Source organism: Polyodon spathula, chromosome 15, assembly GCF_017654505.1.
Source record: "Polyodon spathula isolate WHYD16114869_AA chromosome 15, ASM1765450v1, whole genome shotgun sequence".
In the NCBI taxonomy this organism is placed as follows: domain Eukaryota; kingdom Metazoa; phylum Chordata; class Actinopteri; order Acipenseriformes; family Polyodontidae; genus Polyodon; species Polyodon spathula.
In genome coordinates, this window is record NC_054548.1 from 7,986,513 (window position 1) to 7,998,452 (window position 11,940).

The window sequence follows — 11,940 nt, forward strand, 5'->3', positions numbered from 1 at the left end:
CAAGTGTAGCGCATATATATATATATATATATATATATATATATATATATATATATATATATATATACACACACACACACACACACACACACACACACACACACACACACACACACACACACACACACACACACACAATCAGGTTTTCTCCCTGGTTCTTTCTGCTCTTTTGCAGTTACTTACACTCTGTGACAAGTAACAAATGATACTGTAGCTTAGGCATGACTATTATTGGATTATGTTACCTTTACAGAACACAAAATATAAAATGCAGTATGGCAATACAAATAAACATGTGGGGGGTGTATTGATTTTGCAAAGGCTTTATTTACCATAAGTACAGATAATTAAACAACAGTGCAACAAATGCTTTCACCCAAACCTATTTTTTTCTTTGTCATAAATAAATGCTACCATGTAGAGACCGTTAGTGTGTGGTTTTAACATATTGATTTAAATGTTTAAATGTTGCAAATTCATTTTATGTATACAGCCCGTCTGCGTTTCTGTAGCTGTCTTCAAAGATGTCGGAGGAGCAAGTGATAGTGAGACCATCTGTGTGAAAGTGACAGGCTGCTGGGTCTGGCAGGCAGAGAGAAAACGGGCGCCAAGCTGTGTCACTGAATAGGGACTGAAGTCCGCACCAGGAGACCGGCAGCCAAATCAGTTTGAGGAGGCTGGGAGCAGAGAGACAATATCTCCTGCTGAGTGAGTATTCTCACACAGCACTTTGCGCTATGGAAAACTACCAAATCTCTCAAACACTTGAATGTAAATGTAATAAAAACACACATTAAAAATAAAAACAATTTTCATACACTGAATGTATGAAAATAGAATGATTGCCATTATAGTTTTTGGTACATTCAAAAATTAATTTCAATTAAGTTCAAAATCATCTTTGTTTTGTTTTCTTTTTGCAAGTTTATAAGCACAATGACCCATGCCATGGTTTGTGGCAAGATCTTACCACACTTGGTGGCTGAAGGCCCTCAGCATAGGGCCACATGCCTCACAAAGCACCCAGGTGTGCAGTAAGATACTGTACGTCTTACCGCACACCCTGCCATGGCTATTGCTAACATAACAAATACTAGTATTACTACCATTAACAAAAGTCATAAAAATAATTACAAGAAACTCTTTAAAATAGTTATGGTTTAAGCTTGAAACCCCACACGTCACACCACGTCACACCACCTGTAACTCAGCTGCATCCAGGATAAGCTGGCATTTGGCATAGATACTGAGATGTGACGGGCAGGGTCACTTTCAAATGATAAGGGGAGCACTGAAAATGCATTTTAAAAACTTAGCTCCAACACATTTAACAAGGAAAGGTTCCACTGATAAATGGAGCAGTGACAAACCATTTTCAATTACATTTTCTCTACTACTGAAAAATGAAAAGTTAAAAATGATACTGGAAATAATTTAGGGTTGACTGATTTTAACATTATAGTCTCAGACAGTACACACTTGATTGTAGTGTTTTAACTGGATTAACGTACTAGTCAGCAGTATAGTTTAATGTGGCTTGGGTCCAGTGTTCGCCACATCTTTGGCAAGCAGTTCTGGCTTCTCCCGCACTGTAAATATAATTTATCCTTAAAATGCTAACTTTGATTCAGCATTTTCCAACTTCTTTTAGTTGCAGAAGACTGATGTTAAACCATGGAATGGAAATTTCACAATTAACTTGTCCTTGTCTATACCTCCACTAAATAAACTTACAGTTTCTTCCATCAAGTGTATAATACATAGGGAAACCTCAGAACAGGAACATCAGCTGCAATCCCCACTGAAAACATTCTTTGAGAAAGTATTGTATAAAAACAGAAGACTGTTTTTCTCTCTCTCTCTCTCATCTTATCTTGACATAGATTCCTTCCTTCCTGCCCACATTTAACATTTAGTTTCACAAAGTACAACTAACTACAGTTAAATTAAAAACACCTGGGGATATGACTAGTTTGGCAACACAATTTACTTATATTGTTTTGTTCACTGGCCCATTTAGCACCGAGTGTTCATAAGCCTGGAAATATGAAATAAAATGGTCTCTGAAATATGCAGGGTTCCAAAAGCAAGAATGAATAAGAATGTGTGGCAGAGGATCTCACCTCTCAGTCCAAAAGAAGCCAATCAGAGTGGTTTGAGATCAACCTAGGTGAAGGGACCTATCAACCCCCAGCTGTTGCCATGTACCGTACAAAGAATGGGTCCTAGGGTTAAGAATAATGTTGATTGAGTCAAAAGCTCAATAATTAATTCCAGCGCTGGCTTTTGAAGGATAATTATGTTGCTCTTTGAAAAAGCAGAGAATTTGGCCTATGCTCCAGCATTTAGTCGTACTCCATCTTACTGATATATCGTTGATTAAACCAGAGCCTTAATGTGCTGAGATCTGGAGTTGTCGTCCGTCTCCCCCCCCCCCCCCCCCCAGAGTGGACGCACTCAGCAAGCAAAGTAGTGCGCCTGTTAAACCCCTCAACAATGACCTCTTTCACTGGGGAGCCGACAGGCCTGTTAGTCTCCAACTTCTGTATGACATACAAACGCATGTTATAGGAAAGAATTTATTCAGCGACCAGACTGTTGGGTTTGCCAGCCATTCTCGGGGGGAAAAAAAAAAAAAACATTTTACAAGGGACTACCTTGTGCTTTTAATTAATCCTCTCCAACAGATGGGCCCTTTCAGAATGAAGCAGAAATGCTTCAAGATTTACTCTGAGAAGCAGCTTGCTTTTTCAAGTGGACTCTTCATTTATATAGCAAGCAGACCAGGGACTCTCAGGCGATGCAGAGCCAGAACAAGCGTGGCTACAATTGGCTCAGCTGTGTAATGGGCCAAATCAAAACAGATCAAATCTGTACAGAATTCAGATTTACTGATCCAGTAGACCAGGACTATTGTCACTGAGTTCCAAATACATACCAAAAAAAAACAAACAAACAAAAGAACTTTACATTCTGAGCTCTTGAAAAGATACACAAGTCTTTAAAAAATACAGTAGCAGTCCTTTAGTGTTTTGCTGTTTTTTCAGCCTTATTGTTAACCTGCTACCATCCATCTACAGTGAAGAGCATCTTCTCCAATGGCAAGGAGCGCCCTCTAGATCGGAAGGTTGGACTATATGTTGATGGAGCCTCTTCACTCCATCACACACAGATCACATCACTCTACGTTATGGGGAGTTTTTGGGAAAAAAAAAACAACTTGTTTTTAGTCGAAGGGACAAAATGCTAGAAAAATCTACTTGCCCCCTCCCGTCACACAAAAAAAGTAGAATACAACTTGTAGGACTTTGTTTTTGTAAGTGGCAAATCACGTATTTTTGCCAAAAAGGCTTCTACATTCACAGAGTTTTAAAACTCACCAAGTACAGCAAGCACAGAGATGTTTCGCCCTGTTTGGGGCTCATCAGTGCAGTGTAACTGTACTCTGATGAGAGACAATATGCTGACAGAATGAAGCAACAAAGTGATTACGTTACATGCACTTTCTTTCAACATATTTGCATTGACTCAGTCAGTTTAGCATTTTTTTTGTTTTTTTTTTTAAACTCAAAAACCTTCAGTTTTTTACTTCTCAGGGTGCACTTTTGTTAACAAAAGGTTTGTGTATGAAGATAGCCCTAGACATCTGAACATTAAGTAGGAAGCTGCAGTTATCCCTACTGAGGGCTGTCAGATTCAATTAAGCCATGTCAAAACTTTTGATGTATGTTACCACATTAAAATGACTAAGGGATGTTAACATGAGTCGTCCACATACAACAAAGTGTGTGATGAGCTCTGGAAAATACCCACCAGCGCAGTGCTGAAACTGCCAACAGATTTTTGGTTCTGTTGTTCTCTTTCTTCAGTATCGTTCAGTTTGGAATTTTATCCAAGTCGGTTTTAGTTTGGGAAAATCATAACCGTTACTCCCACAGTTACAGTTTAAATTATTCAGAAACCACACTGCTAGCACAGACTCAACACAGTCATTTTATTTTGACTTGGCTATGGCACAAGCTGTTTCAATTACAGTTCCACTCATACATGACAGGACCAGACAGCTAACTAGATTAATAGATTAGTCACAGCACAACTTCCTAATCTTGTTATCATTATACGATAATGTTAACCTAGTAAAGAATGCAGTAGGATTACTCCAGTAAATACTAATTAGCTTGTTTAATGAAGAGTTTTACAACTTGCACAGCAAAACCAAACTGCTTCCTCAGCTTGCTGTACACCACGTCACTCATTGCTGCAATACCACCACTGCAGTTACAGTGCCAGCCGTACTTGCTAGTGCCCTGTCTTCCCTCCAAATCTACTTCGTTCTCAAGCATTCAAAAATTGACATTATAATATAAAACGTGCATACAGATATCACACGTGGTCAACTTATAAATTAAAAAAAAAACACAATACTTGCAGTAATTCTGGAATGATTTTTAAATACTTCTATTCTGAATATTCTGCAGCAAGTGTCACTGGTTCGCTACTGTATGCAACAAAACTACAAAAATACATACTTGTATTACACATGGTAACATAGTAACTAAATAAACAATAAATAAATATAAACAATGAAACAAAGAACTTGTCAACAATGAAAAATTGTCAATACTGCGTGCCTCAGTATGAAGATGCATTATTCTGGCTCAGTATAAAACACAGATATTGTCTTTAATAGAAGCCGACTTGCAGCTGACAAAAAACATGACTAAAAATCTAATCACGTAAAAAACAAAACCAAAAATAAAGACAGCCCTATCTTACCAAGTCCCCACCAGATTTTTAGTTGGTAGGGTAGCATCACAGATGAGGACCAGCGTTGTGAGATCCTCATGCAATGGCAACACTGGCAGCAGAAATGCTGGCAGTGGTGCGGGGCATTCCAGCCCTGGCAGCGTAAATGCTACCAACAGTGCGAGGCACTCCGGCGGCGCTGGGCACTCCTCTTCTTGGAAGGGGCAGTTTAGAACGGAGTGCCCCCACTCCCCGCAGATGAAGAACAAACACCTGGACTCGAGAGTGCTGAGGTATGTGTCCCAGCTGCTCTCCCTTTTTGGCGCTGGAGATGGCACCGGCTCTTTTGCTCACCTCCTTCCTTCCTTTTCGGGGTAGGTAGCTGGGGTTGGATTTCTCCCCGGAGGCGCCAATCCTCTGCCGTACACACCTCATCCCATTTGTAGGCTTCCCACCAGAAGGGGTCTTTGTAGTGGCACACGTCCTGGAGGTGCCCATACTCCAGACAAGCTGCATACCACGGATCCCCTTCTTCATTTAACTGGTGCTGGTGCTCCTCTAAGCTTTTCTTCCACTCCATTTCTTTTTCAAAGCTGCAGTACTGCTCTGTCTCTAGGGAGGCTATCCCATTCTAACACTACCTTGTGGTAGGGTACAGTCACAACCAAGGCTGGTAACTAGCAAGAAGGAGACCCAGAAACAGAAGCTGCAAGTTTAACGCGCTTTTGTGTACTTTAATAACAAATAATAAAAAAAAACAAAGGTACATGGGCCAAAACAAACAGTTTAACAAAACAATAGATATACTTTTGAATAAAGTTTCAGGCCTAGCAGCCGCTTACATGGAAACATGGTTTCACAACTCCCCTGAACACCAATGATAATTATCAATACTTAAGGCACCACAAAACACACCTTCAATACTAATACACCAATACTAATTCTGAATCAAACACCCGTGATCACTCTTTTCATACACCTGTGGTTGGAGCCTAATTAATCATAAGCTCCAGCCACATGTTTAGACAGGGAGGAATTTAATCCCCTCCCTGCCAAACCACTATTCCCCACACACACCTGTGCACCATAAGGACTTTCACCCTGCCACAACACACCACTCCCATATCAGGAATATCTTGGGAAAAACACATTTGCTGTGATAAGAGCAACACAGGACACAGCAAAAGTAAAGTGCTCCCTGTAACACTGCAGTTGGTTCTGCAACAATTTAATTGCCCAATTTATTGGACTTGTGTCGCTGTGTGTCTCATTCATTACTGCAAGCACAATGGGAGGGCAGCATTTCGAATCCGGCACACTTAATTTGGCACTGAATACTGCGGTGAATCATGTGCTGGGGAATGTAGGTTTAGCAGGGATGGGGTTAAATCTGCACCTGCCAACAATCACAGGTGCTAATTGGAGAATGGCCATCTGTATAAAAAAATAAAAATAAAAAGAGGATAAATCCTTTGTGTGGGAGAGGGAGTTAGGCGAGTGTAACTGCGAAACTGTTTTTTTGTAACAGTGCAGGAGAATGCCCAGCCTACATTTGTGTATTTTGTTTATTAAAAATAATCAAACATAGGCTGGGCATTCGACATCACTACAAAAAACAGTTTCACCCACCTAACTCAGAATTAACCCCACTCCTACCAACCTTACATTCCCACACACACTAACAGACCTGTTACTCTGGGCAGACAGAGAGGCTCTCTACCACCTGTCGCCTCAATACCCCTGCACAATGAAAGACTCTTCAGTAATTCTGAAGCATACGCTGCATAACCATAAGGCTAACATGTTTGCATTTAATCTTACTGTGCAGCCATATTTTATACAGTTCACAGGCTGTATGTAGCATGCTACTGCAACACTGTGTAGTGCTGAACAAACCCATTAGCCTAATAACTCTACTAAAATGACTCTCAGCTATGGCAATAATTAGTTTTGTGCTGAATGCTACATGGTGCCAGGAAAGACTATTATATCTTGTGACACCACAGCACAATGTGTAAAAGTTACAGGAACTCTGAATTAAAATCAGATACATAGGTTTGCTAAACCCATTACAGTCTTCTTCCTCCTCAACATGCTTCGGTGTCAAACGGCACTGCACCACATGTATTACTGTTCAAACGACTCCGTTAAATTTCCCCAACATGACCACAAACCAGCATTCTCTGTAAAGCAGACAACTTTTAAGATTTGTTTTGTGATGCACAACGGTAATGGCAGAGGTAGCATTTAAACAGAAATTGGAAATTTCCAGTTGTCATGCAGCAGCAAAAAGAACATAAACCAATGGTGCTGTAGAACGGCTTTTCTTCACACGATTTCACTCAATTATTGATTCTGTTACAGAACTAAGGCCCAAAGGTTTGCTCTCACTTTAAAAGCGGCGTTGCCCTGCTAATTAGTACACAATATTAACTGAGAAAATTGATTCTACTGCGCTGATCGGTCGCTAAAGGCATGTTCTGCTGATAGATAGCAAAGGGTCTGTCTTTAGAAGAAAAAAAGACCTGACCCTATTAGAATGTGATGGATGTCCCCATGTGTTCCCAGTGCCCCTCCTCCTGGGAGATTGCGGCCCCTAATCTCTAAATATATACATACAAACATTCCTAAGTGGGAGTTATTAAGGATGATGAAACTACAATGATTCCTCCAGTGAAGACTGTGCACTGGAGTATGTGCTTGTGCCACCTTTAAACATGTAAACAATCCTGATAACCGTTTTCGGAAAAAAAAAAAAAGACAGCAGTTTAGAGACTATTATAAACTTCAACTCTACTCATAAGAACTGCCTAGCAGTAATGATTTGTCAAAACAAAATAACTTTTTGGCTGATATCAGGCTTCACTCGCATTTAATTTACAAATGTTTTACATAGCTGCTCTGTTCTCATTTTTGCTAGCAAGATTTTTTTCAGTGCAACATCTGATTGAAATCTCATTTCCTGTCTGTTAAAGTGTTGTGTGGGCACTGTAACAGCCACCTCCAGCTTCTACTGGCTCTGCTAACATTGGAGAAAGATACAAGGCTATCACAAACTACAACTAACAAAGATTGTAACAAATCAAAGTTCACCAGGAGGTCCAGGAAGCACACACACATTCACTATGTTTAATATAAGCGAAGCCACGCAAAGTTACACACTGTCTCACGTTAACCTAAGCAAGCACCGAGAGGACCGGCTTTTCACTTGTGAAAATGTATATACCTTACCTTAGAACAAAGATATCTGTATCACTATTTTTAACATTACTACTAAATTATCTACTGGACATTTATATTTTGAGCTTATAAAACTTTACCAAGCACTTTTTACACAATTATTGTACTAAATTAATCATGCTTATTCAAAATTGTTTTCGTTGTTTAAATACATTGCACAGACTCTTGTATCTCTACTCACTTGCTTGTAATCCTTTTCTAGGGTAAAATACATACAAGTTTAAATGCATGCTGTTCACACAGGTCCACTTATTTAACACAGAAATGATTCAAATATATTTTTTGAGAGCCCATACAAAGTGGGGTGTACCCCCCTCAATGTTTTGTTCTGCCCCTCTAGGGAAAGTCTGGCGCCGCTATTGGCAATGGGAGGGACTCAAAAAAGGTTTCTATCCACCCTGATGAGCAACATACTGCATGGCAGTCAACATTTCTGGGGCTTCAGCGATTTCCCAATCATTTTCTATTGGTACTATGGATATTACCTGGGGAGCCAGTATATTGAAAGTGTTTTCTTTCTTCTATAGGGTAACTTTCAGAAATAATTGTGTTTGGGTTTCCAAAGCCTTCACAGATGATAACTGTGGCCAGTCTGATTTGCACATACTGTGTGGGTGTGTTTTTTTAAGAAACAATGCTCCAGCTACCAGCAGAACAACCGTTCATCAGAACACACTGACAAATCGGATGCGAACTGATCTAGTAAGTGATCCATCACTTGGCAATTTTTGGCAACAACCGTTACTATTCTGCACTTCAAGCAGCATAATCTTGAACCTCTACCACTCGTCAAATGTTTACTGAGCAGTTATCCTCCAGCAGATGAACAGCTACAGCACACCCGTTTTCTTACTCTCACATTTGGTTTCACATGCTCTGTGATTGTAAATGGCAATGCTGCATGACGTTGAAACTGATGCTTACACTCTCAGTTATGTCAGCTTGCTGATCACTGCTTGGGAGGAAAATCGTCTGCCGTTGGTTTGCCTCACAATTTCACAGACTGCTATTGGTCAGGTGCCAGGCAAGGCCTAAGAAGTCTGTCTGAACTCTGTTCGTTCAGTATTTTAGCAACTTCTGCACATTAGGTGTGTCAGGTAAAATGGGGTTATCAGCTCGACAGTGGGAAAGTAGGATGCCCACTGATCTTCTGTCCTCCTGAGCCAGTATGTGGGTTGCAAATAAGTGCGATTACTTTCAAATTGGACATTTCAAATTGACTTAAAAATGGGGGAAAATAATTACCAAGGCACTATTAAAACAAAACTAAAATTCTATTTTAAGTATAACGTACAGTACAGTATTTGTAGTTGACCATAAATATCCTTAAAACAAAGTGTATCCACAAAATCCATGATAATACATGGTTGAATAAAAGACTGAATTTAAATATTTTTGCAAACTGCTTTTTAAAATATTGTGCATTTATTTTTACTACTGTATTACTGAATGTTCAACCACTTCCTCAAACAGCTAGGCCAACACAACTTTCTAATGACTGTCCCACTTGACAGGAAGAGATAGACGTTATTTAAGACATACAACTCACTTCCCCAAATAACCTGTGGTGACAAAGACTTGACTATTTAACAAAAATCCTACGCTTGACCATTCACCACTGCAACTCAAGCTCCTATAAGGACCTGGCACATCTAGCCAGTTTACCACTCAACTTAAACCACTGCTTATCTCTCTTTAACGCAACAACAATTTAAGCCCCTCAATGTTCTGATGTTGATTTTGTTTTCCACTTGCAATGTGGTGAAGCTATCTTCTTCATGCAACACTCTCTCACTCTCTCTCTCTCTCTCTCATTATATATATATATGAGAGAGAGAGAGAGAGAGAAAGAGAGAGAGAGAGAGTCCTGCATTACAAGTACTAGGACCTTAATATGACCATGCAATACCTGTCCTGTGAGCTCAAAAGCTATTTTAACAGGCTGCTTGGAAGCACCAACTGAATCATGAATTGCATGTTGATGTGAACAATATCTGAGGGGCTGATACCTTGGAGGCAAGACAAGACAGAAAGATTTAATGTAATAACACTTCTGACCACTTACTATAAGCAATTTTAAAAGAGGATTTTTACTGTGGGAGGTATTTTCCAATTCCACTACAAGTTGCCCATAGTGAAAAATACAGACTCCTCTCTAATACACTGTAAATAAAGGTATGGATTAAATCTCTTGTTTTTATTTGTTTCATATTACTACATTTTGTGTGGGAATTGTGCCCACTTTATTTGCATTCATATTTGACAACCCCCTATAGGTAACTTCTCATTAAGCAATTTCTTCGCTTACAGACACTTCACTCTTGCCTTACCTTTTCCGTTTTGCCATGTTGTATACCAGGACAGGCTCATAAAAGAGGTTATGAAGATTAACGCTGTGGCCACAGTTCCACTTCTGAGCCTCATTTCATTTCATCATCACAGTACGTATCCCGGCAGTTCAATAGCCCCACAGCAGAGTACTCGTGGAACGGTAAGAAGGGGCTTGTCTTCTGTACAGGGCTCATATCATTCTCAGCCTGGACAGGGGACGCTCGTGGAAAGAAAGCAGCACGACTATTCCACTCCGAGTATCTCGTAAATAGTAAGAGTAAGTCTGTCCTGTATTGTTTCTTCTTTATGACCTTGCATTAAAAAAAAAAAGGCAAACAGTAAAATGCAGATAAGATGTTTCCATTAGAACCACAATATAGTACATTGCGTTACACAATATAGAAGGGCCATCCACACTTGTCTGTTTTGATCGTTTATTTGGGCTTATTTCAGACATAAAAACTTAATAGCCTCGAATTTAACATGCAGTACTGGCTAACCTAGATCAAAAACACAGAATTTCCGGCGATTGTAAAAAAATAATAATAATAATTGATTAGGAGATTGTAAGTGAAATGTTACACGTTGGAGTTGAGAGCCTCTTGAGGTTCGTTCACACAGAGGAGTTACTGAAACATGAAATCCACAAATTGTTTTGCGAAATTGATAAAAAAAAAAAAAAGTCTTATATGCGAATATCAGAAAACTACACAGTACGACGAGGGAAAAATATTGCCATAATAATAACGAACAACAACAGAACACACATTTCCAAGTCTCAGCAACTACCGTTGTCTGCTTTCCAAATACTTTTCACCATGCAATTGAATTATCCATATATCATTTTTAATGTTAGTATGTTACTTACTTTATGTTACGATATGTATTCTCCATACACATATTAACGTTACCGTGTTAACAACCAATAGCCTTGCTGTGAAGGAGTCAACGCCATGCAAAACCTTCCTCCCTGTCTCAGTGTCAGCGTCACTCACTTTTTCTGGTAACATTCCATTCCACACACTGCTTTCTCTATCAAACTGCACTGCGTCTGTGCACCGCCCACCAAACCCAGCTATTGGTTACAGCCCCGTCTAGCCAATACGAGCCTTACTACGAGGCGTGTAACAGGCGCAATCTACTTTCAGCTAAGAATACTGCTTGTGGTCAACTTTCACCTCAAACTCAGGATTGGCAGTTCTGCTTAGAACTAGTGGGGTTTTTTTTGACCCATGCAGACTGTCCCTTTCAATTTTGTTTTGTGATTTTTTTAAGTTCTTGGTCGCTTATGTCAAAAGTAAAAAACGCAATAAATGTTTGTGGTTAATGCATACATAAAAACTGTTGGTTCCCGGTCTCTGAGCATCACAAGGCTAGTACAGTCTTCCTGCGAGTCACGGTCACGTTGAGGGATGATGTGAATATCATTTATAATATATATATATATATATATATATATATATATATATATATATATATATATATATATATATATATATATATATATATATAAAATATATTTGACGTGCAACAGCATTCATAAATTAATATCTTCTACACAATTAGCCAAAAACGGGGTTCTGTAAAGTCATGAATGATCTGTGTGTAGATCTCTATAATCTT

At 39.3% G+C, this 11,940-nt stretch overlaps 1 protein-coding gene across 1 annotated transcript in view; it reads right to left on the bottom strand.

Moving 5' to 3' along the window:
- Window positions 1-11,363, bottom strand: part of LOC121327920 (alpha-1,3-mannosyl-glycoprotein 4-beta-N-acetylglucosaminyltransferase A-like) — a 43,232-nt gene extending 31,869 nt beyond the window's left edge. The window contains exons 1-2 of the mRNA XM_041272265.1: window positions 11,186-11,363; window positions 10,317-10,628 (exon numbers count right to left, since the gene is read on the bottom strand). Of these exons, the coding sequence (XP_041128199.1) occupies window positions 10,317-10,410 (94 nt within the window). The 5' untranslated portion in view covers window positions 10,411-10,628; window positions 11,186-11,363. The remainder of the gene's footprint in view (window positions 1-10,316; window positions 10,629-11,185) is intronic.
- Window positions 11,364-11,940: the final 577 nt, after the last annotated feature.